This window comes from Gymnogyps californianus, chromosome Z, assembly GCF_018139145.2.
Source record: "Gymnogyps californianus isolate 813 chromosome Z, ASM1813914v2, whole genome shotgun sequence".
NCBI classification, from domain to species: Eukaryota; Metazoa; Chordata; class Aves; order Accipitriformes; family Cathartidae; genus Gymnogyps; species Gymnogyps californianus.
In genome coordinates, this window is record NC_059500.1 from 48,600,449 (window position 1) to 48,627,756 (window position 27,308).

Here is a 27,308-nt window from a genome sequence, read left to right on the forward strand (position 1 = left end):
GTGTCCCTTCTCAACCTCTGTGCACCCCCAGCCAACTTGCTGGGGGCACAGCTTGAGAAACAGAGAAGGCCTTGACGCTGTGCAAGTACTGCTCAGCAATAGCTAAAAAGTTGGTGTGTTATCAATGCTGTTTTAGTCACAAATCTAAAATACAGCACCATATGAGCTGCTATGAAGTAAAATTAACTCTATTCCAGCCAAAACCAGTACAAAACGTTAGATGGGTAAATGTTATATACAATAAGAAAAAGTAGACACATATATATGGTCAAGTCAATTCTTAATATACAAGAAAAACAACGAAGAAATACAATTCAGAAATTTACAAACATCAGCAAAGTACGTTCACTGCACAAAGATGACATCAGCCATGCGCTCAGATGAGTTCTTCTTCTGGCAATGAAATAAGGCTGGACAATTGTGGCACTTAAGCATCAGACACTGGAGTCAAAAACCATGTCACAGCAAAGCAGAAAGTATGGTAGAGGAGGTGAATAAGATTCAGAATGATGAGCTTATCCTGGCCTAGCAATACCATCAGAATTTAAATAAATTAATTCTGTTCTGTGCACTTTCCCCTTCAGCTACCACTAGGATCAAAATGATGGTCTAAATCAACCTCATTCATCAGTTAACCAACCAGCAAGGTATCATAGACTGCTACTCTTTGGTCATAAATTGTTGCCTAAATTCAAAGATCTCAGCATTATCCCATTCCCAGAGTGAACTCGATCATTTATCCTGTGACTTGAGTTTGGTTAGAAATGAACATCTAAAGCATGGTCCTCTTCTTCATTAAAAACTTTCACTTCTTCCTGATTGCCTTCTTGGTTTTATGGTGGGTTATAAAATTTTAATATAAATATTGGTAATTAATAATTAATAAGCTGATCAGAATAATTATGGCCAAATAATTTTCTCTAAGAAAATATTTTTTTCTCAATGACACCTGATATTTTTTCATGATCAGAATTAGGACGGATAGCTTGAATGGGCAACTGTATGAAGCCTAGAACATATCTAATACCTAGAATACATCTAATATCAAGTTTAACTCACAGTAGTTATCAAATGGTTTGTATTTTTCCTTTTGCTTTAAGGTGGTTGTTATGGCAAATGAAGGCTATAAAAAGATGAGCTCATTAGGAAGAGTCAAGGGCAGACAAGGGAGAACATACACATGTATATTTCATTAAGCCAATAAAAATGATATATAAACCACTGCAATGTCAGAAGCAATTTACTGCTACTCAGGGTTGAACTCTACTGAAAATTTCATGAGCATCGATCAGGATTATTTTGTGGGACCATCTATAGACATGTTACAATTGATTTATTTTCCTCTCTCTATTTTGATAGACTGCTGTGTAACCCCTGTAAAGTAAGCGCCATTGGATATTTCACAAGAAGGGAGACTTGTTTTTCTATCCATCCACACTTCCTTTTAAACCAAGTCATTGATTATTTGGGGGCATCAGCAACTGATGAAAAGGTGAGACACTTCTCATTCACTTGTTGGAAATTCACTGTATTTTTAGCAGTGTTTTAGGATTTATGACTCCAACCTACAGACCGTAACAAGAGGCATATTCTTTTTGGTTTATGTGTGTAGCATTTCACACATTATCAACAAATATTATGCAGTAAAGAACCATACACAAGACCAATGAGTCACTACTGTTTCAGTCAGCAGGTTTCAGAGGAATAGAGCTTAAAAGTGAATAGCCACTATTTGTCCCTGTCACGAAATCTTCTTAAAAGTTTGGAGGGAATAGGGAGTGAAGGAGTGAGTCACTGATGTCAGATTTTATTACTGGGTAATGTAAAAGTTATGTTAGAATTATGATATGTTTGCATCTCAGTTTATGAATGATTAAAATATTTTTTAAAACCATATTCTATATTAGTGTGCCTTTTTTCTTGGAATTGTTTGTAAGAGACATAACCTAACTACTAAAAAGTGCTTCTCAGGTTATCTCCTTGCTGCAGAGTTTTCCCATCCTTGTCATAGTATCTGCACAGACTTCCAGTTCTTTGAGCACAGATTCAAAACAGAATCACTAGTCGTTTAGGTTTAGATATCTGAAGTATAACCTACCAGCGTAGGACACTGTGCAGCAAAGCAGCATGTCAGGAGAAGTAAAACGTAGCAAAAGCAGCGTGGGCGCCCATCTCAGCTAAAAGAAACATGAACTCCACAGGCTGTCATATCTGATTATGATCTGTGATCTGTGTGGTGCAGCACTGGAAAACAGAGTTCTCTTTTTTATGCCTGACTTGGACTATGACTGATTCGTTCCGTTTCTCTGGATGGACACAGTAGTCTTGTCCCCAGATTTCAGTTCCTTGGGTGTAAAGTGTTCCTCGGATGTAAGACACAAATAATACTAGATAGCTCATATCTGTGTGTTGGCTTTTATCATTGAGTTTAAATATTAATTGCCAGCCAGATGCTGATGCTAGTCTGGTTCCAGATGCTGCTGCCGTGTGCCAGTCTCCATCATAGTGCCGGTCTCCATCGTACAACTCTGTAGATAAAAACTTACTGATCTCAATAGTTTGTGGACAAAGGTACTTGTTATATTGAGGGTGTCAGAATTAGGCTTTGATTAGTTTATACCTGCAACACAGAACATCCTCCAGTTCAAAGTCATAACTAAGAAGGTGTTTTGGAGGCCACTGGAAAGCTGTTGAAGAATAAACTTTGCATATACAGGAAGCTGGGAGACTTCATTCAGGTAATGATTGTGATAAAAATTATAATATTAAAATTATTACTAGGCTATGTTTCCTGTTCAAGGAAAGTGGTTTTTTTTAAGAACTGAGCAGTGTCTGGTACTTTACCTATCTCTGACTAAATACAGGATCATATTCCAAGTTAGTGCAAGGATCAAAATTAACAGCACACATCCAAGGATGAGTAGGAATAAATCATAATGAATCATTATGGTTTGGAGAAGAACAATGAATCAAGGAAAATACTGCTTCTTACAATTTAAAAAAAAAAAAAAGGAAAGTCATATGAAGGAATCGCACCACCTCCTGCAAATAGCCTCTGTGTCATAGCAAACAAGAAGTGATTTAACAAGGTCTTAGACATGTTTAGAATAGGAGGGATCCTGCCTTTTCATTGCTCTGCTAAACACAAGACTTGTCAAGATCCAGAGAGCTCTAAGAGTAACAAAAATGCAAAACTTAAAATACAGGCAAGACAACTTCTTCAAAATCACCCCAAAATGATTGTTTTGAGACTTTCCTTCTGTAGAATACACAGCAGATGCAGATATGAGAAGGCAGGAAGGAGGCATTGCCACTCATCTGGCGCTTGCATTGCATCATTATTCTTCTCACAACAGAGTCAGCACCGATTCAAGAGGCTGTTTAATACCCAGGGGACTTCTAATGTCCCTTAAAATTGATGATGTGCTCAGTTCCCCTCCTCATCTGGGTTGCACCACTGCAAATGCTTCATATTGATGAATACTGAAATCTCCCTCTTAAATAGAGAGCATATATTCAACTCGCAACTAACTGCATATGTCAGTCAGTAGGTAAGCCAGGGTCATATGAAACCAGACAGAAAGTTAGTCTGCATTGTATCAGGATAGAGTTTGTACTCTGCCTTGAAGTCTCAGTCTAAATTATTAAATCATCGCTATGCCAAGTGTCTGCTGAGTTTCTGTCATAACACCAGGATTAATTCTGAATCAGATCTCACAGATGACTTATAAATCCTCTTTGCATAGCACCTTAAATACAGATGCTATTTTGGGGGAGGTTAATACCAGGAAAACCCCTTATCCAGTTAATTCCATGCAAAAAGAAGCCTTGTAATGGAACTTAGCCAATTCCTGTACCCTACTTGGCTTCATAGTCTGTACTTCAGTGCCATCCAGTGTTAGACACAAGGTCATTTACCTAAAAAAAGTAATCCTCTGCTTTAATACTTCAGTTCCTGATTTACCTCTCCAAGTTTACAGTACATATGTCCAATATCCACCCACTTACTATTTTAAATTCTTTTAGAAACATTCAATTTTTAATTCAGTTACAGAATTTCAAATGCTAAACATAGAAAAGGAAGAGGATCACAGTGATCTGAGAAATTCTGTGTCCTGATAAAAGATCATTTGAATCCTATTTGTCTTAGTGGCAGTTCAGATCAGTTGCAAACAATGTGTTCCCTGTTTGTTCATTGTTTGGAGGGGAGGTCTATATTATCTGGAGGACATGGCTGTTTCAATCTTAAAAGACTGAGAACTTATCCTGTAACCACTTCCTTCCATAGGAAGCCCGACTGAAGTCTTCCTCTGAAGGAGAGTATTTTATTGACAGAATGTTTAAAAAAATTATCACTGCTTGTTTTTCCATTTGAACTGACAGAGGAAGAGACGATGGCATTTCATTTTGCTGTCTTTAAAGATGATGATCTTCAGTTGGTGTTGAGCTGATGTACTAGACTTTTTTCATGAGCTCTAGTAGTTCAGACTCACACTTCACAGGCATTCTTATCTACTATGCATTACTTCTGAAATAATATATGAAGACAACAACTAGATCAATGACATATGACCATTCATTAACTTCACAGCCATGTAATCCTACCTGTGAAGGCTTGGAAAGGCAGATCAGGACCAGAGCAGGAGCCAAGAAAGAGGAAGGAATCAAAGCAGAGCTAAGAGAGGAGCAACGCAAGGGAGCCTGATGGGCTGAAGTGGGAAGTGAACTCTGCTCTGAAGGAAAAGCAAGGGAAAGTGCTGTCAGATCCATGAGGCTCTTCTGGGAACCTTCACCCGGCACCCCTAGCCCCTCAGTTCAGGAGCCCACCTGAGCTGAGGCTCGGGCACCAGTCCTGGGCTGAGCTATGCTGTAGGACTGCCCATCTCCAGTTCTGTCTCCTGCTGCTGCTGAATTGTTGTTTGGCTTTCCTGGGCTGACGCTGGACATGAGTCATCACTTCACTTTGCGTGATGATTGCAGGCCTGTCACTCAACTGGTGGCTGTCAGCACCCTGCTCTCGCAGCTCTCCGGCACGCGCTATGGGAGCCATCTCACTATGTCTGGGAGCGGGTGCTGGAGGAGATGGTGCTTCTGGAGTAAGCCCGTTGCAGGGCCCAGGGAAGTCAATGGGGTGGAGCCCTAGTTCACAGTGTCTTTCGGTTTTCAGAGCATTAATCTTGTCTGTTCTATCTGAAACAGATCACAGGTCCCCAGGGCTAGCTCGTGTCTTGCTTGTGCCACCTAGTAGGCGCACTTGCTTTTTACTGCTTGGAAAATGTGCATGACAATAAAAGAAATTGACAAAAGAAATTCCTGTCTTGAGCCAGATGCTCAACGGTGGGCTGTATGGAGAACACAGCAATGCACTCCCAAATCAGTAGATTTCTTATGTATACGATATTCTGCTAGTACAACCAGTTTCCATTTTTAATACATTATTTTTCTTCAGAAGTTAAAAGTCTAATTTTGAAAAACAAGTGCAGAATCAGCAGCTTCACTATATGAACACCTCAAATTAAATTTAATAGAGATAGTAAGGTACATAAATAAGCATTTAACTAATCATTCATCCTAGCTTTTCTATAAGGTCAATATTATTCTCCCATTTACATTTGTAAAAGGTACACAGTAGAGAAACATGATATTTTTAGAGTAAAAATCATTGCATTTTCAATTGACACCTGTAAATCCTGATTTTCACGTTGGTAAGCTATAGGTAGAGCTCCTGTTGACTACAGTTATTTCTGAGGTGTGGTCATAAACAGAAGAAAAAAGACCTTGGCCATACTTATAGAATGAGGGTTAATCCCTTGAAATAACCAGTTCAACATGAGTTCCTAATGCAAATTTGTAGCTAAGAGGGTAAATGTGATCCTTGCATGTATAACTAGAGAAAGATCAAATAGAACAGGGAAATAGCACTGCTTTTTGAATAATAATCATGTAGTGAGACCATTACTTGGCAGATATTTTAAACAGTTTTTCTGCAGAATGAGCAATGTGTAAAGATGTAGCAAAGATGCATTACAATGCTTGTGGTCCACTCATTACCCTCCACCCCACATGCACACCATGAGTTAATTAAAGCTCTGCCTAGCTCACAGCCTTGATTACCTGCATGGGGAGTATTTGTTTGATAGTCATAAATGCCAGGCTTTGAAACTGAGTCTAGACAATTTCAATGGAAAATGTGGAGTTGTGACAGTTGTGATCATAGGGCTACTGTACTGGATTCTCCATCACATCAATTCTTCAGCCCAGGTTAAGTACCTTTTTAAATACAAATTGTAACGTTTTATGCTGCAAGTTCTGTTTTGTTCAACAACAACCAACCATGAAGGAATTCTGACTGTCATCCTTCAAAATCTAGGATTGGTTGAATTACAGATAATGATGTGTGATTCCTTTACCAAGGGAATTATCCCATTTCAGGAAGATGTCAAATCTGTGCTCTGCAATAGGTTCAATAGGTTGGAGTCACCTGAACCTCTTCTCTACAGCACCTGATATAGGTATCAGAATAGGCTGTTAGTCTGGTAAGCTCATTCTTTCACAAAGGTGTGAGCCTTAAATTTCCCCAGCCAGTTAAACATGCTGTAAAATAGCCCTCACAGAAAGCTGGACTTTTAAATAGCTGAGCAAGGTGCAAATACTAATTCACTTTTCTCAGAAAGGTTGTTATCTCGACCTAAAAAACTCAAGATATCGAGCCAATATCCTCAACAAGGATAGGGACCTTTGCTTATCTGGCTCTGGACCTGTTTGGAGACATATTCCTTTCACATACTAGTTTCATATCCAGTTTTGATCATATGAAGCAATCCAATGGTGATGCATAAACTGTATACAGTGGCACACAACTATTGACATTAGCTCCCTTTTTCCTTGTTCTGATCTGCAGCACATAGTTTAGCTAAGTATTAATGCGATTGTAGAGGTGAAACAGAAAAGGCAATTAACCTAGCTGAAGGAATGATAGCCAGAATGAAAATACAGACCTTCCTGACTCCATAGCCTCTCTGCATTCCTGAAGATAACAACAAAAACTTAACACAGCTAGCAACACAACTGAATTGATTTATAAATATGTGATTACAGCAGAAGTCAGGAAGTGTTCCCAGCCCTCTCAATCATTCATTATACCACAAGAAATTTCAAATAATTATACCCTGGGAATTCTCAAATCTCAAATGAGGAAATCTCAAAAATAGACTGTTATTTTATGTATGAGAATAGTGCATAATGAAATAAAGCGAAGCATGGAAGTAAATGAAGTGGGTTCAAGGACTTGTAGACCTAGAATATTTTATTCTACTGAATATAATGTATCTTACTTTAAGGCACCACAGAGAAAAAAAATGGTGTAAATAGGTTTCTTCTTCTTCTCTAAGAATACAAAGAGTGAGACACTGCATGGTGGCTACATGAACTCTTCGAAATGTTTTCAATTTCTCCCTGAGCTCCTCTTTATTCTGACCACTAGGTCGTATCATATAATCACACTTACCAGTCAGAGTGTCATTCATGTAAAGAATACCTGGCCTTAAAAATTGCACCCCAGAAGATAACCAGATTATTCAGACAATAAGGAAGTGCTGAGGTACATGGGGAGATGCAGTGTCTTCTCTAATCCTCAGGACAGAAGAAGATGGATCTTATTTGTAATAAGAGACCTGCATTTTGCAAGACTCATCTCTTTGATTCTTATCAAGGTAAATTAGGATTTGTGTGGGTTAAACAGATGGCACTACAGAAAAGTAATGTGAGAAGTCACTATTGACAATCTGCTCTGACTTTAATTTTGACATTTTAGAGTACATAATGAAGATTTTTGAAAGGGTTAGAATATTTAAACAACTTTGAAGCTCTGCAGAACTCTGAAGCTTTCATATTTATATATGTATATACTCACATACATGCGCACGTACACATACACACACAGAATCACAGAATGGTTTCAGTTGGAAGGGACCTTAAAGATCACCTAGTTCCAACCCCCCTGTCATGGGCAGGGACACCTTCCACTAGACCAGGTTGCTCAAAGCCCCATCCAACCTGGCCTTGAACACTTCCAGGGATGGGGCATCCACAACTTCTCTGGGCAACTTGTTCCAGTGCCTATACGTGTGTGTATATATGTGTGTGTGTATATAGATATAGATACATATAAAAGTTGTTATATTTTAGCGGCTCACCCTTGTGACACTGTACATAACGGCTGTAAATAGCCAATGGATTTCACATGTTGAGATATCAGCTACTGCTGCCCGAGTGACAGGTCTGTCTGACACAGTATTTCAGAGCTTGCAGGAGTCAGAGGTCCCGGCCGGGCTGCGCGGGGGAACCCCGCACCGGCTGCCGTCGGAAGCCGGCACTGAACCCATTTTTTGTGAAAGTTTGCCATCTAGAGGCCGTATCAGGAAGCACCAGGATATAAAATTACTGCCTTAATAAAAGAAAAACAGGTTAAGTGGATTTTCTGGATGTTCATAAGCATAGTTAGTTCAAAACAGCACTTCCTTTAATGTCTTTTATGTTTTGCTTTGTTGGCAATATCATCTTGAAAGTGTTGAGCTGATACTTCTCCCCAAAACAGAATCAGCTCTTCACTAATTTTGTAACATGCATGTGTAATCTGAGCCTGGTTCCAGTGAAAAGGGATTTTTAAAATATTCATAAAACATAATCCAGATAAGCACTTTTAATCCTTTTATAGTAAGAAAGATTGTTTCAGAAGCCCTCTCCTCTTCTGCTGGTGAAGGAAAGATTAAATAAGCAGTAAAACCAAGTACGTTCATTGCAGAGACAGAATTCAACATCTGTGACAGAGAAAGGTAAAAATTTGTTTTCTTTGAAATATCAGCCTTTTTATTCTCCTTAAACAAATATCTCAAACTAGATGAAAATTTTTTCACTGAAAAATGCTGTCTGATACTTCCATTTTCATTTGTTTATATCAAATTAGAAAAGTTGAATGGAAATACCTTTAAAACACCTTTAAAAGATTAAGAAACCTCTTCAAAGATATTTGGCAACCTTTCCAGCAAAGTTTGCAGAAAGACTAGCAGTGCTATAATTTCAGAAGCACCTGTGAAGTAGTTACAGTTATTTCTTCCTCTTCATAATACAATTTAATTTATGGTTTTGGGTTTTTTCCCCGTCCTTTTCTCATTAGGGTACTTAGGTTCCATTTTCACTCTAAAAAAACCTGTACTAAAAATCTCTGTCTTTCTAAAATGCAGGAAACTGTACCTACCACTATTTAAGATGTAAGAAGGAAGAAAATCTTTGCCAGAGCAGGCCTGATAATTTTAGGAGAGTAATGAGGTATTCAGCAGAGACATTGGTTTTATCTCAAGTGGTAATCACCCTCCTTCCATCCCAGCCCAGTCACTCCAGAGGCTTTTATAGGGATAAACTGGTACCTGACAATGCACGTATTCTTTCTCTGGAAACATTTTCCTTGGAGACTCAAAATAGCCTGTTTGGTACAACATACAAAGAGGAAAAGATAAGGTTACTTACTGTTGAATTTCATAAGTAGAAGACGACTGGCATCTCAAGGTCTTTAAAGACTAGGGTCATGACTGCTACCAATCCTGGTTTGCTATAGCAATGTATGCCTTGCTGCAGTGGGTGCTGCAGCATTGTCTATAGGCAGGTGTTGGAGGTTAAAGGCCGGAACTCAAGCCGTTTCACTGATGTCCAGGCCCCATCTTTCCCATAGCGAAGGCGCCCCTGAAGCACAGCAAGGGAGACACCGAGCTCCCAGGCTCTTGGATGAGTCTAGATCCAAGGGGGCAGATCCAGCATTTTCACTGCACAACCCAGACAGTAAATTATAATCTGAGCCTTGCTCCCTCAGCTTGATGCTCTTGGAAGCTGGAAACTGATTTGTAAGATAAAGGACACACCACGGACGCAAGAAAGTGATAAATGCCATGGAAGAAACACCAAACACACCAGAATCCAAGGGGAGACATCCCTTAGTCTGCGTGCTCCTATTTTCAAAATGTTTTCTTCTTATATTTCAGAGGGGCCAAAGTAACAAGATATTAGTACTCGGGGTAGGGTTTTAAAAACCATTTCTTAAACTACACGATTTAAGTTAATCTTCTCTGCATCAGAAGGAACAAGTTGGTGTAGCAAATAAAACGTAGTGAGAGATTTCTTCTGCCTCTCTCCACACGTTTGTGTTAGAAAGCACCAGCCGGAAACAGGCTGCTTGAGGGACTGAGGAAACAGACCTGGCAACCATTCATTTTGCATTTTTGATGGCTCACAAGGCTTGTGTGCACCAGCTTCACTGAGCAGAATGGCAGGAATGGTAGAAATGGACTGTATTTTGTAATTCTAAATTTAGAAACTGAAAAAGCAACATTATAGCAGCCATGATTTATTTTGAGAATTCATTTCACTCTGCTACTGGATTAGCAAGCATTAAGACCTACAACCAAAGAAAGCAGACAAGTCTCCAGAGCAAGTCTCTCAGGACTGCTTGCTAGAGCAGGCCAAAGACTGCCACCCCACTCAAAATCCCAAAGCAGCAGCTGGGGATGCGATGCCATGCAGACTTATGGTAGCTAAAATAATGCAGAAACTGCAAATTTTTGTAATTTTGTTTCCAACCTTTACATCAAGTACTTAACCACATGCTTCCTTGGTATAAACTTGAGACCTTTCCTTAAAGTTTATCAGCTGGCAGGTGGTGGCGGTGGCTGCGGGCGACCTGTGTGGGACCAGGTCTGGGACTGCCTAAGCACTTGTTTATTTGTTTGCTTTCTCAATAGCAGAATCAGTAATTAAAAGCTTGTTAATTGCCGGTAAATGAATTTGATGGATATTCCCCTAACATGAAGCTGTTTTGTTACCCGTGATGACAAGATAGGTCAAAAGTCCTCTAAGTGATCTTTTCTAAAGGCTTTTTGCTGGACCGAGTGAGGAAGTTTTTACCTTCATTTGAACGGTATATGCAGTGCCCACGTAGCCGGCTTGTTGCTTGCTTGATCAAGGCGCTATGCTGCGGCCATCAGTGACTTGCTTGCTTTCCCGGAGTGAGCCATCATCTGCCTCTCCCACGGAGCATGAGTGCTGATGGCAGCTCTGCAGGCTCACTCATTAGCAAGTGAATGTTTACTTGAAGGAGTTAAAGTCTCATCAGAGAAGTGGCAGACAATTGCAGAAGACTCGGATGAAGGGCAAGAGAGGCATCTGTACCAAGGTACGTCCTGCAGAACTTGTTTTGGTAGAGTCCAAATACAATGTTTTGGTCAAGTAAGCTTATCAGGCTTATTGACCCTAGGAATTTTCAAAAGGAGGAGAAAATGAATCCCACCCTTAAGGCCCAGGCCACAGAGATTTATGGAGAATTAATTTTCTTTGTAGAGCATTTTTGAGTCTCTTGTGACATGATGCACAAGGGAAACAGCTGCAAATAAGTAACACTTGCTGTATTTTCCATTCCTTGAAAAAACGGTGATAATTCTGGCTCCACCTGGGTTTAAGGATTTTGTTTTGCTCTCTCCCTCTCTTCAGATGAAGTAGGTAATAATTTGGTTCTGCAGCATTCACTGCTCTTTTTTACTCTGGGTCCAAGAAAAGAGCTCTCTCCATACCTAAGTGCCCAGGACATACAGAAATTCGCAGGGCCAGTAAAGCAAGACTTTTAAGGTACAAGAAAATGGTACTAGTCTGGGAAATTGTCTCAAAAAGTTCTTTGGCTTCCATGTGAATTAGCTGATGTTCTTTGCTTTTTCACTGAGACAAAAGATCAGCAAGTGCTAAGCTCAGCACCAAGATCAGACTTGCATCAGCAGGTCTTGTGGAGCATGGAAATGAAGACAAAGGGGCTAATCTTCACAGAGCTTTGGCCTCCTGAAGTTCTTTCCACTGCCCAGCAATAGATGCTATGTTGAAATTATTTTCAAATACATTTTGCTGTAATTACTGAAAAACATATGGTTTCCACGTATTTTCATGGATCTATCTTCCGTAATTTTTATTGGCATAGTTTTATTGGCATTGGAGCCCATGTAAATTTTTAGCTTCAGTAAAACCCTGAGGCAAATAGTTCCACAGCTCAATTCCTTTTGCATGGGAGTGGCTTCCTTCTGCTTGCTTTGAATATGCCACCTGATAGTTTCATATGATGTCCCTTATTTCTTGCTTTGGAAAAGGTGGTGGTCAACCATTCCTAAAGATGTGTTTCTTTTTTTATATAGGGCCAGTTACAGGTCTTAATTTACAGGTGCAGCTGGAATATGTTTGCGTGATTTTCAGTAATTCCAATAAAAATTCTCTCAAGCCCCTGTTGTCACCAGGTGTAACTGAGCAGAAGTTCACTGATGTCTTCCCTTCCTCATCCTTTTCTTAAGAGACACCAAATAGTGAACTCCATAAATTAAAGGAAGCACAGTGACATCCTAGGAAAAGTACTGGACTGACATGCAGAAAACTTATTCTGTTTGATGCTTCTGTTGAGTGATCTTAGGCCAAATCTTCCTTCTGATTCCCCACCCAATACGAATAATGATAACAATATCTGTTGTAGAACAACTCGATATCCATAGATGAAGAGCCATATATAAGAGCTAAATGTTATTACCACATGAATTCAGAAACCCGGGTCTTTCATTTTTTTCAGGTGGGTTGGTCCAGAGGAATACAAACTCTTAAGATCAAAGATGTGACAAAGCAGCAATTATTTGTTAGTACTGCCAGAGAAATCTTGGTGGAAACAACTGACTAAAACGCTGTATCATTTTCCCAAGGAAAGTGAGGGCTTGCAGCTTGGTGTTAGGTGAGAAAGAACTGGGACTACTAGTGAAAAAAACCCACACTGGAAATAACTTTATTGTATTGACTTTTTAAAATACAATTAAATAGATTGTACACAATACACTCCAACTCAGAAGAAAATACAGCTTTTCCCAGGAGTATTACTCCACTTCGAATTGAATACTTTTTTCCTACAATCATTCATTTTCTCATTTTTTCCAACATAAAGAAAGCATATCATTTTATGTAGCCTATATCATAAAGCTAGGATTTAAGAAGAAGCTAAAAGAAATTAGGTATTCAAAATCCCAATGATATTTCCAGTTCCTTTGTAAATCCTATTTCTACTGTTCTGACTGGTACAACCAGGAGTTACTTAGCTGCTTTTTGTACTTTCTGAATTGTACAGATGCGTATTAGTCATATCAAAAACATCCTCGCTCTACAAAGCCTGCACTGGTGTTCACTGCTAACACATTTAAAGGAAAATAATTTTTAACTTTGCATTTATTTGCAGCAATTTTTGTCTTCAGGAATCAAACACCACACTCCTTTCTAAATAGGAACGTAATTAATTCCTCTTGTTCAACAATATTAGTTGACAGTTTCTACTTATGTATTGAACATGCATATTGACAGTTATTTATGTGAAGAGGAAAGACATGAGGAAACAGCACACATACTTTAGTCACACTTTGCAAAGATAGGTCTTAGCAATATCATACAGTGTGTTTCATGAGAGAACTGTACTCTTCTACTAGTTTCTTCTTCTCATTTAATTTTTCCAGTATGGCATCCATTAAGTATGAGGCAAAAGGAAACTGAAAAAGAAACATAGTAAGAAAAATAATCATTGAACTTTATTTTCTTCATGAGAAAAACATTTATTAAATATCTTTAAACCATTAGATTTCACTTAGTTCTGACAACTACCACACACGCACACATCTGATCTTTAAAGTTCACCTGCCTGGTTAGTGTCTGAAAATTTGCTCTCTATCATAAAAATGATAAAAGAACAGAGTAAAATGAAAAAAGATAAACGCCTTATTGAACAATTCATGCTTTACTGACCATGTTAATGATGTAAACTGCAGTACCAGCATCTCAGTCATTTATCTTCAATCGGCTGATCAATAAAAGGTTACAGTCATCTCTAGGGCATGCAGAAATGGCAGTGTATGTTCACTACTCTCAGGAGGATGAGACAGAACTACCAGTACCGCTCTCAATGCTGTGGCAACTGCCTTAGACTCATACGTGAAAACTTGTAAATAAAAAAAACCCAAAGCAAAACAAAACCCCAAACCCCAAAAGCTCCAATTGCATTGATTGGGATATGACACAAACGTCTGCTCCTCTAAAACACAATACCAAAAAATTGTATTTACATATTTACAGAGAAGAGTGAAAACCTCTTTTATATCTCCTCTGATACAGAAGATGCATTTGCACAATCTTCAAAGAAAATACGTCTTCAGAGAAAGAGATTTGGTATATTTTTCAGTGTCATTGCTTTAATGCTTAAAGAGGCTTTCCTTCACAGTCTTGGTGCATAAGTGCACTGTATGCTGGGAAGTACTTTTGGAGGTGGCACAGAACACTCGTCACTGCAGCTCCACCCAGACAGCGGTCGGTGCTGCGCCAGAGGAGAGCAGAACAGCTTTCGTTCACCCTTGGAAAGTCTCTGCCAGCTTCACAGAGCTCTGTCAGCTTTCTTGAACTCCTGGTGAGACCAGCGGTGACCGAGGGGTCACACCAAAAGTAACAGCTGACACTTGTATCAGAAAGGGAGATAATTTTACCTTAATAAGGCCACATATTTAGGTAAAGTATAGCAGTTGGTTGAGCAGGCCAATCACCAGCTTCCTCTGCTTTTCACAACTGCAGTTCAAGGCAATACTTTTGCATCTAGAACCACTCTCTAGTTCCACACTCGAGTATCCCTGCTCTGATTTTATTTTTTCACTTCTCTATTCCATCTTAAAGAGAAAATTGTATGGTACTTATAACAGATAGATTACTGCCTGTTTCCTAGATATATGAAACAAAAAATATAAAGCAAACAAAAAAACCCAGACGTAAAAGTACATCAAATACAAATGCTGGTGTAATATCTGAACTGATATACAGATATGAATCTATATACAGATATTTATAATTACTAACAAGTCAGAAAAAAAATCTTAAAATGATAGCAAGGAAAATCTTGTTAATAGCAAGCACCTATCATGAAGTGACTGTAATGGCAATCTGACATGTTGCTCAACAATCACTTTGCAGCTACAGAAAAAGGACAATAATATGCATTATTTCCCTTTTCTACAGGAAAGGGGATTTTGAAGGGCTGGTACTTGCTGGCCAGACATGTCTCCATCTGTCATAAATAACTTCTGTCTATGGTAAGAATTTTCTAGTAGTCATCTACACCTGTCAGCTTTCTCCTGTACGCTATTGTGATGACTTTTTGGGGAATAGAGGGATCCAATTCACTGAGCACAAATCTATTCAGAGTAATATAAGACATAATCTTATCTGAAATTCTGTGACACTTACTTGCTACTGTGCTTTAAAAACACTGACTCCAGCATCCTGTTCACTCTAATTGCTCTCCCTCCTTGTCTAAATATGTTTTTTACAAGAACACTATACCATTACCTCAAAGTCTCTAATTCTTCTTGCCTAGCTTGACTACATTCATTTCTGATACATTTCACCTCCTTAATGTTGTGCCTGAGATGAATGGCTTCTTATCGATGTCTCTGGCTCATATCATTCTAGCTACATCTTACTTGCTGCTCACTACTCTCTGTGGCTTCCATGTCATAGCAAAGTGATCTTTCAAGAACTCTTTCCATTTAAATAATTCATTTAAATCAAGAGCATTTGGAAGTTGAACGTTATGTCATTCTTTCAACATTTGTCAGTTTCAGAGAAAGTGCTGTATGTTTTTATCTGGTTTGCTTTCCATACAGACACCCAGAACTGGATGATCTCTACAGTCTTCATCTCTAATAGAAGCCTGTCAGATTTACTTTTAATGATGGCTCTGTAAGTATCCTGGGAAGCCTCCCTCTACGTTTCTCCCCAGAACTTCACAACCGCTGAAGATATCGCTACTCCACAGTATTCATCCCAGCTTCCAAACCTGCCATATGCTTGGGGAAGGTTTTGGTAGTTCAGTGAGTGCTAAGTGCACAACTAAGGAGCGAAAGCTTGTTTATGCCACTGATAATTATATATTTTAATACAGAATGATAATTCCTTCAAATGTTTTCCAGTCATCTGTGCCACAACCAATTTATCTGAACACTAAGCATTAACAATGATAGCGATCCTAAATCAGTATGTTATAGTAGGCTTTAAGAGAAGTAGGATTTAATTGATTTGTATAAATTCAGAAAATTTGAGAATGCAAACTACATGTGGATTTAAATATATTTATTTATTTATTTATCTTTACCAGCATTACAGATTTCTTCTTTGATACTAGAAAGCCATATGAATGAAATAGCATACTTCTTACACAACTTATCAGACAGGTATCTTGGTGTACGGATAACTGCAAGGTAATATGATCCTAAAGAGTCAGGAATACTGATAGTTATTTCTATTTCTCTCACCTATTTATTCTGACCTTGAGTATAATTCTTTTGGAGATCTCTTCTGTAAAAAATAAACTAGTAATATTTATCGACCTTACATGACACGACTGAGTCTCACTCAGCACAAGTCCATAAATATACACTGATCTGCCGGTGAAAAGACCCATAATGAATGCAAGGCAACATTGTTATTCTAATGAGACATAGCTTCTCCATTCACAAAGTACAGCATTACTTGGCCTCTGCTTCACAAAATCTAAAATGTGTTAACATAAAAGTATTTAATTTCTGGAATACATGAACTAGTGGTTACACCTATTTTAAATCTCCCCATATGGATCATCAGTATAATACATTTGCCCAACAAAACTATCCAAACACACTGCAGAGCTGCCTCAAATTAAGTGAACCACAAAGAATAACCTGAAATAAAACTAAAGAAACTCAGATTATAATGACCAAAACCTCCTAATTTCACTATAAACTAAAAGTCAAAGTTTACAAAAAAAATTAGAGAAATGCTTCACTTCACTATTGTTCTTTGCCCATTCTGCCTTGTGATGGCTGTATATACATGATTACATAAATATGTATGTGCCTATCTGTATTCTTATCCTGAGTAATCAAGCCAATCTCTCCTTGTTTTCAGTCCAGGACAAGTGATGTAATGTGGTTTTGTTTGTGTGCATGAGATAAAACATAGATTTATACCATAATGGATTGTCAATGCACAGGACTGAGCTCTTATTCTTGTAATGACAAAAAAACCATGGTTACTTTCTGATGGTGTGATATCAATATTAATGGTGCCCAGGATATGGTTCAGACTGCACTGGTGCTGCTTTTTAAGCTGCAGGTACTTGAAACACCCGGTGATGGTGGCAGTGGTGAGTGTGCGCAGGTGTGTTTGTTTGTACATGGGTGAATACCTATGTGTGTCTGTGAGCAGAGGACAGGCAATGAGCAGAGACCCATTCAAAGAGAATGAGAAGACCGACAGAGGCTGCAGAAAGACTAATGAAAGCAAAGCAGGCGAGTTCCAACCCCAGAAATTTGAAAGGAAACAACCATAGCTGTTAGTGCACATTCCCACATGACACCAGAGGAAATCTATGTTTAGAAGCCAGTGCAAATCCTAAAAAAGGGTTGGGGAAAATCCCTACCAATGAAGAGTGAATATACTGTTCCAAACCCTGTTCTAGAGACAGATTATACACATATCTACAGAGTGCCCACAGAACAGAGGGGAGGGAGTTTTTCTGGAAGTTTTCACCATTGGAATACGAATCATAGATTCATAATGAGGTCATGAGAGGAAAGATTTTATTAGGCAGCTTTGTTTATGTGAGATGTGATATCCCGAGGAGTACATGAGGAGGGAGGGAAGGCAAGTGCTGCTGTATATCTGATAAGGGACATGCTAAATCAATGCTGTCATTTGGTTCAATGCTTGAAAGAGTTAGGCAGATGATTTGTATTTTATTAAAAAATAGTTCTTGGAGACTTCAGGCAGTAATCTGGATTGGGCTAACATCCTGTACTCACATACAAAATTATTAACGGATTGTTCCAAGATGCTGTTCCTTACCATCAGTCACAATGAATAAAAGCCAAGGGCAGTACAAGAAATCTTGTCTAAGTTATGTGAAAAGAAGTCATCCTCTTGCTTTAGTTGTACAAGTTTCCTGTGATGGGAAAAAGCTGAAGAAGGTTGCTGGTTTGGGGGGGTTTTTTTGATTACAAAAAGAGAGTGCTACTATACTGTGCCGGGTTCAAATAAGACGACATACACACCCAGATGTGAGGGATAAAGTAGGTAGAAGCCTCATCACTTGCCATGCAAGCTGTAAACACACGTACATATTGAGATAACCATACTTGTTCCCTCCTCTCCCAAATACCATGAACCACTAAAAACTCAATGGTCTATAATGCGATACCTCTCCTAGCTTCTCTCTCCCGTGCCCGGTCACTAATGCATAATCAGTCTGATGTCTCATACGTGACTCAGGTATCCCTGTGCAGGTAGCAGATACCTGCATGCGCCCCTGTGAAGCCTCTCCAAATACAGGTTCTTCCTAGGCAAGAGAACCTTTTACCTTTTATCCTAATGTCTGTTAAGATGGTTTCATTTTTATACTTTCATGAGAACACTCTAGTCATTGGGTGTTAATGTACAAATACAAAAAGGCAACTGAAAAAACACTTGTTGGCCATTCAAGACATAGGTTTAGACAATAAGTGATTTTTACTAGCTCTGTAGAATTCAGAACATGACTGTACTTTTCGATTATATGATTCTTATTTACATAATAACATCCTGATGCAGAGATGTCTCTGTCAAATTGTAAGCTTCTTAGCAGTGGTGTAGTTTCTCCACAGGTGTTTCTATAGTAGTTGATAAAATAAGAACACAAACTCTGACTGGTGTCTGTGAGCCTCAGGAATGCAAAAATATTTATCACTGAAATATTAACATTCTTGTAAAGCTTACAGAAATTAGACTTTTTCAAGTCATAAGAATACGGAAAATAAAGGTACAGATGAAGTGTAAAACAGAGGTGTGCTATCCTTTATCATTACACTTTAGGGGAATCTATAAAATGACAGTAAAAGCAACTAGTGCTTCCCTCAGTCCCCCCCAAAATTCTAATGCAGCAGTAAAATGGCGTATGTCAGTAATAAAAATAAAATGTCTATGACATTTTAAATGTTATCGTACCGTCACAGCGGAATTAAATTAGCTTGAAGAATGATCTAAAGGGATATGATGCAGTTCATTATGTATAACAGCAACAGCAGCAGTTTCCCAGTCTTCATAAAGGTTTCTCCATTAAATTTACCTCCAGTCAATAATTAGGAGTCCACAAATAAACCTAGGCAATTAAATCAATACTGCTGGGCAATTATGTCCCAAAGTCCTGGCTCTATGGCACAAAAAGACACTATATCAAACCGCAATATTAAGTGATCTGATGCAATTTTCAACCGAACATTTTCGCAGAATAACAGAAAAGGCAAGCCTGCATCTCTGTTCAAGGTGCCAATGGGTACAGTTTGCCAACCTGTAACACTAAGTGAGCAGTCTGTTATGAGCAAAGTCCTGATAGAAAGCTTTCATTTCACCATGAGCTTTAGTTTTCTGATCAGAAATATCACCGATGCTTACTATAGGAAACCACAACCAAACTCTCTACAACATACGAGTTAAGCATTTCAAAGGGCATAGAACTCTTCCACAAGCTTTTCCCAAATAGAGACCAAGAAATCTTAGCAATTTCCATCCATGTGACTTAGCATGGACAGAAATGAAAAGCAGAGCTGGCTGCTCCCAAAAAACACTAATCCCCTTGCAATTCTAAAGACAGTCGGCTTGCCAAGAATTACTTCTACCCTCAGAGCTCCTCCTGAGGAACCCCACAAGATGGAGCAAAAATCACTGAAAACCACTATTAACTTGTACACAAACTTATGCGGCTAAGAGCAATGAGCTCCTCTGTCCTTAGCTAACATTTGTGATCCTAATACAGCTGGTTACATAGTCAACAACCCCCTCACTCTCCGTGCCCTGGTTTTTGCTGTCTGTCTGTATCACATGAAGAGAAGTGATAAAATTCTGCTTAGGATTTTTTAACAATTTACTGAAGAATGATAATAAAAAATAGAATCAGAATTCTTCATCGTATTCCATTAATCTGATTCCTATTTTGGAGTCCATAATATGGACAGAATCTTGAATTTTATACAATTAAAAAAAAAATCTTAAAATGAAGGCAATTTAGTGAATAGAAATATTTATGCTTTTACTGCTCAGTTCCATGTAACACTGTGAGGCTGAACTAAAACACCAGTATTTCTGACAAAGCCAGTAAAAGCAAACTGATATTTCCACCTCCTCCACTGCAGCAATTAAGCAGTCTTAATGGTAGTAAGTTTTCATAACGAAAGAGGAAAAAACTGTCATTTCTTAAAAATCTGGTCATAGGACACAATCTAGACACAAAAGCTATTAATGATAAAATATATAAATCTGAATGTGAGTGTTCCCTTGAAATAGCTTTCAAAATATTTTCAATCATTCACACTCTTAACTGAAATGAACTACATCGCTAATGGACCCATGCTAGTGAATATGCATTAGGAACACTGGATTTATAAATCAAATTTTATTTCTTTTCAGACATCAGCTACCCATCATCTGAATAAAGGAGACAACTAAAATATAATGGAAAAGTTTCAAGAGTCAGTGTATGTTGTCAGTGATGTCCAAACAAAAGCTGACTATGGCTAGAAAAGCAGGGCTCTCACCTGCCAATAAACTGCCCTTGATCACTTACAAGAGGGGAGCATCCCAGCAGACTCTGTATGTATTAAAAAAAAGACTTGAAAGAGAAGAAAAAGTATCACACAGGTCACAGCAGCAGTCTCAATGGACCCCTCAGGGATTTCTGCTAGTCTCAGCCTTGTCATCCTCTATGCAGCTTTCCTCTCTGCCCAGAAAACGTCGATAGGAAAATGTTTGAGGGGCCTCTGGTGGAAATTTTTTCATTCTTTCTGCATTGACAGGATGCCAAATCAATATTTACTTCCCACTAACAAGCTGCTCGAGGTCTCAGTAGAAAATATTGTAGAGAATGCGAGAAGACACGATAATAAACAGCTGTCTGGCTATGAGGAAAACATGAATTGACTGGAAACAGGTCCACAGTAAAAGGTCACTGAAACCCATGAACTCCTCAGGTGTCCATATCAACTACTAACTTTAAAAGCACATAATAAAAAAAATCTCTTTTTCCTAAGAGGTATGAGAGAATGGATCCTTTTCACTCTAGCAAGCATTACATGCTGTTTCAATAATTCAATTAACATATTTGCCAAGATCTGTGCTGGTTTTCTCCAGCATTGTTTCACTGGTTTCAGCTGTTAAGTTAGCTATTACAGATCCTTGGTTAACATCTCTTCAGTTTTATCCAGTGACTTATTTTAAGAGAAATAAAAAGGAAATGCTACAAAACAAGGATTTTACATTGCCTTATCACAGTATAGTTTGGGACCATCAGTGGCAACATAATTACAAATGCAACAGATTAATTACAACCTAGAAACACTTAGCTACTCAGAGCAGAAAGTTATAATTCATTAAGGGAAGATATAAATTTAGCACCTGTGCTTCAAGAAGTTTCTGTATATACTGCAGCCATTCTTTATCTTTTTCAAATTCCATTTTTGTCTTTGCTGTTTCCTAAAAATAGAAAAACATAACATAGACACAGTATTTTGACACCACCTGAGAAGAACATAATGAACAATAAAGGAAGTGTGTAACTGGATATACATTAAATAAACAGCATGTGGAATTAGGAACTATGCTTGCAAAACTAGTTATGTGAAGCATATCCATCAAGTATGAGGGTTCTGTTAAATTTATAAACCTATCCTTCTCTGTGCATGTCCCTAGAAACGTGCACAGCATGTTCTTTTCACATGAATATACAGGTGTACGTGTGATCTATGTGTAAATTTTACGAGTTCAATGTAAAGCTTCCTGAGTCTACACACTGATAAATGGAACATGTACCTAAAATTTGTCTGGTGTAAATTCATCATCTGTATTTTAAATTTGTTTTCTATTCATAGTTAAGTATGTTTGTGTGTTTTACACATATATTCACAACAGTGATTACAGCAAAAGATATATGATGTAGAAATTACTTTGAGAATGAGGTAAGCATGGAACAATTCTGTCAAAGTGAATCACTTCACAGGGGTGTATAAATGTTAGTAAACAGGGCAGGGATTGGTCCATTTTATTTGTATTCATGAATGTAATCCATATCAGTGCATATACATACAATGCACCTTTATTTAACCAACGTGAAAATTCTCTTTTGTGACTTCTGTAATATAAAGCTCCAATAAGGCTAACCTAAGTCATCACCAGAGTACTGTTACAGCCCAATAATGGTCAACTCCTAGACACTCTTATTAAAGTAAGTGTACAGGCTTTTTCACACATTATTTGATCAGGCCTAAATAAATCTGGATAAGAAATCCTATTACTGTATCTATTTAATAGAGGGTGATTTGATGCAACACTATCAAATATTTCATGGTAAAATGTATGATAGAATAAACAAAAAAAGGCAATGGATTCCCCCAGAAACCATCTGTCTACTAGAAATACCTTTAATAGGTATCACAATTCAAGAAAGGAAGCATCAACGGAATCAATCTGGCACAGCAAGACACATTCTAATTTTGTTTTCATTAATGCAGAAGTCTATTTAAAATGTATAACCCTGCCAAATAGTCTCATGAAAAAGGAAACTACTAAGGATTTTCAAATAATGTTTCTACATCTACATGCTCAAAACAGTGTATTTATATTTTATTTATGCATACCCAAAGTCTTGCCACCTTATAAGTCTCTAACCTGACCTTTTTATTTAAATCCAACTGTTCTCTTCTTTTGTGCTGGATGCTGCACTATGAAATTCCAGTCTTTACCTAGAAATCCTTTTCCTCAAGAATGGAAATATACAGCATCTAGCCGATCCAGCCCCTTTTTACTGAAGAGTTCTTAAAATAACTTACCTCATCATCTTCTACTTCTAATATGTCCTCAAGATCAGTTGTTGAAACATTAAGGATAGATGCTGCCAACTGAACAGACTCTTGGGAAAGACACTTTTTGCACGCTCTCACTTCTCCCATTTTTTTCGCTTGTTTGATTTTTGTTCTCAGCTCTTGTACGCTGTGCTGCAACTCTCTGGTTAGAGCCTGGAAGATGCAAGCAAAAAATACTCCGTTGCAATTTTTCTTAAAGTGCAAACTACGCAAAAAACCAGTATCATTTAGACTAAGCTACTTTAGATGGGAATTATCTTCATTCTGTGTTATTGGTTCAATAGGATACATGCTGTCATATTAAATAACATGGTATTTAGAACACAAAATATGAATTAATACATTAAAACAGAAAATGTTCTTAAATATAGGTGCAATTTTTTTTAATGTCTTTAGCAAAATAACTAGATTCATAATGCTATCAGTAGTAAGACAAAGCAGCTTCCACAACATCAATTAAAAATCCTTTCCTGATCCAGTCTACCAGAAATGTTCTTGAAATAACAGAAGTGTCAGGCTTTACTGTGGTCAAACAGAGATCTTTTTAAAGCTTATTCATACCTTGCTGCATGAAGAAACACCAGTATACCTCTTTATTCAACACCTGAAATTTTGGTTCCCACCAAGACAGGGTAATTCAAAACTGTCCTGGCTACCGATTCTTCCTGATATAATTTCTACAATTTAAATCATCACAGTAGTGGTTATCCATTGTTGATAAGCAGCATACCCTTGGAGCACACAAGTCCACTGTATTGTTATCCAAGGCTTGCATAGGAAGGGTTGTATTCTGTATGCAGCTGGCCCATACAGAAGGCCTAGCCAGGCCAGACAGTCTCTTTGCAAGGGTACTTTTAGCAGATAGTAGGTGTTTTAAACAGATACCAGGTCAGGTGGCGGGAGGAAGATCAGGTGCCAGACCAGAACCACTGCAACTGTTCTTTAACCCTGGCTCTGACAAGGTCGGAAGCAGGGGTGCCAAGAGAAGCCTCAATTTTAGATCCCATTTCTGCTGTCGAAGACTTTTAGTTAGTGTTAAGCAAGAACTAGAGCTTGATAGGATGTCTGATGCTACTAATGCTGCATAATTAAACTGTCTTTATTATCATTACTACTATTACTAGTGACTAATAAAGACAATAATAATAAAGGACAATTTTTCTGTGATCATTTCTGAAATGTGGTATACACTGCTAAGCCAGAAAGATGCTCGCAGCTTAAAAAAAATCCAGAAAAACAGAATAATACTATTAAAAGAAAACTGTTTGAAAGGTTTAAATGATAGGAAAGGAGAACCATTATCTGGAGCGGAAAAAAGGGATTACTGGGATTTAGTAAAGCTGATGTAAAAACCTAGGAAAAGTAAAAAATAGCCAGACGACTAGACAAAAAATTGTACTCGTGGTTAACGGGAAAGAAGAAATCCAGCAAGGGTGAGGCCACTCTCCTTTGTTTATTTAAAACTAGAATAAAAGAAACAGTATGAAACATCCTGCTGAAAAGACTTTGTTGACCTGAATGAAAGCCGAATGGAATCCAAACCTGATTTTGGTTTTTGTTCCCCAACACCACACAAGTACTGAGCTTGAATACCTTCCACAGCTGAAAACAAGCCAAACTGCACAACAAAGAATTGATGGTTCTAGTTCCTACCTCTGCTATTCCTAAAGTTCTCTGGTTCAGTGAAATAACACTAAGCATTAGTACAAATCATCAGTTGTATAACTGACGTTATTTTGTTTCAATATTTATGCAACTATGACAAAAGCTTTTTGTCAAAAGCAGAGCAAGACAATTTTATTTAAAAATTGTTGGCTGAGAGACAAGAGCAGTAACTCATTGTCAGAAGATCCTCCTAGCGTATGCAACTTCCATGACTCAAGCAGAACTGTGATTGTCAACACAGACACCTTGGCTGAGTTTAAAACGAGAGAATAAGGTTTTCTTTCGATCGTCATATGTGGGGCTCATCTTATTAAACTATCTCTCACCAGTAGCTGATTAACTCCTGAAAATTCTTTCTCTGCAGAATGCCTTCATCTCATAGAAATTGACTGCAGAATTATGAAGCCTGTTTATTGGCATTTGGGGTTAAGTACTTTACAGCCTCTAGTGTATTCAAAATACAGTCATTAGCAAGCATTCACTGATGTATTTCAAAGAAAGCACAACAGATTCATCCCATTCCAAGATTTTTTTTATTTTTCTACCACTTCCCAACTTAACATTTTTCTGTATTTAGCTAAAATTTAGTTATTAAAAACAAAATTACCCTACCATAAATTTGGGGAGAGGCAGTACAATGAAATTTGTCCCATTTTCTGATTCAAGTGTGGGTCCCTCCATCCACAGTATTTCCAACAAAATATCTTGTACATAGTCCTGTCTGCAAGTACAGAGCTGCGAGGAATGAAGAAACTTGAAAGGTTATAGGCAGGGAGCTAGGGCAACTTGGACCAAGCTCACAGAAGAAAACAGACTAAGAGAGGAGAGAGCCCCAAGTAGAAAAGCACACACTATGAAAAAATTACAGATAAATCACAACATGTTTTTGTAGCATTTGAAATGGTCGAACAGTAAACTGGCTCCTGCAACATGTAGGAGATGTATTAGACTGTGCAAAAATAAGTTCAGCTGTACTTTTTCAATCAAATTGTATCAGCTTCCCAAATTTTAAAAGTAAGGAGATCTGTCTCAGACATGGGTGATCAGGCTAGAAGATGCACATTTGTATACTGGTGCAAAGAGGAAATGTAAATTAAAGGAGTAAAATATCAAGGAAATTAACTGCAAAGCCACATGAAAAGACTACAAACAATGATAAATAGCTGAGCACAGACAAACAAAAAGCATGATAATAAACAAAGTTAAACATTCACTTGAACATCTCAGACAACATACAAACATTGCCAGACAATAGTCTTATGATATTATTAGATAAATTTTATTGGTGTATCCAAAATCCCAAAGAAGTTCATGATGAATGAACAAGCTGATATCAATAGCAACAGTGGAACCCAGAAACTGCAGCTCCACTGTGCTTGTCTTTTAGTTCAGAGTTCCAGAAAGGAAGGTACCAGAAAGACCCTGAATAATCTATACCAGCAATTTAAAAAACAAACAAACAAACAAAAAAAGTTTAAACAAAAATCAAGGAAAGCGAAAATTACAACTAACAGATTTTAATATGCAAGCACACACATTATCTATAATCACTGTAGATCATACATACAGAGGACTTGCACTTCAATTCCTTTTTTCCCTGAGCAGTTCTAATACACTAAAGCATATGTGAAATACACACCATATGTGAAAAATAAGGCTACTTTATAGACTTTCAAATTGGACTCTCTGAGACCAGCTGATTTTTGAACCTGCCTTCTTCACATTATTAAGTTGTAATAATAATGTTTTGATATACATTTTTCACTGGATAAGTGCCTTAAAAATGATAGCCTTCCTATGATTTTAAGTTGCTTTTTCTGTTGATATATCCTCATCTGTCATATACTAACGTATTCATGTGCTAAATTGTTTACTTATTAGTTATCTCATTTATATGTCAGTTCATGCTTTACTACAGAAATGTTCACTGCCAAAGCCACACAGGTCTTTGACTGAGTTAGAAAGAACCATTTCCAAACTGAAAATGACAAAAACCTAAGAGTTAACCAACACAGGTTTTGTTGGTGAGTGTACTGAAGCCAGTATAATATTGTTCTTTGATTAAGAAATTGATCAAACACATTCTGGAGCTAAGTGTAGGATTTTAAACTAAAACATTTCCCACTGTGTATTTCAGAATTGCTTGTTTTTAAGCTTGTAAGCATACGTAGGTGATAGAAACTGCCTACAATGAAATCAATGCAGAATATGACTTCAGTACTATATTGATGTATGATAACAATGCCTTTATTAGTACTAGTAATACTAGGATTTGATCTTTTCTCTTTGTTTTTCTTTGGCATCAAATCCAGGGGATATTTTGTTAGTAAAGCCATTTTCCCAACTTAGATGTTACCGTCAAAGTTATTCCTGTGGGACACACTTAGGTGCTACCAGCCAACTAGAATAGGAATCCCTGACTAATTCCTGAAAACAAATCTACAGTGCAATTGCTACTGGTCTGACTAGGGAAAAAAAAAAAGCTTAAAATTCTAGCAACATGAGCTTAAAGTACCCAGCTCTTTTTAATCAGTAGCAATTGTTGCATTATCAACCAACTCCATATGGTTATATACTATATATTACATCTACTGGATTGCATACAGTTCTAAAATATCTCTCTTATAAGACTTT

The 27,308-nt window shown here is 37.8% G+C and overlaps 1 protein-coding gene across 1 annotated transcript in view; it reads right to left on the minus strand.

The window, feature by feature from the left end:
• Nucleotides 1-12,838: 12,838 nt before the first annotated feature.
• The window catches only part of CNTLN (centlein), a 207,462-nt gene continuing 192,992 nt past the window's right edge, over nucleotides 12,839-27,308 (minus strand). The window contains exons 24-26 of the mRNA XM_050912620.1: nucleotides 22,977-23,162; nucleotides 21,547-21,624; nucleotides 12,839-13,598 (exon numbers count right to left, since the gene is read on the minus strand). Coding sequence (XP_050768577.1) covers nucleotides 13,497-13,598; nucleotides 21,547-21,624; nucleotides 22,977-23,162 — 366 coding nt within the window. The 3' untranslated portion in view covers nucleotides 12,839-13,496. The remainder of the gene's footprint in view (nucleotides 13,599-21,546; nucleotides 21,625-22,976; nucleotides 23,163-27,308) is intronic.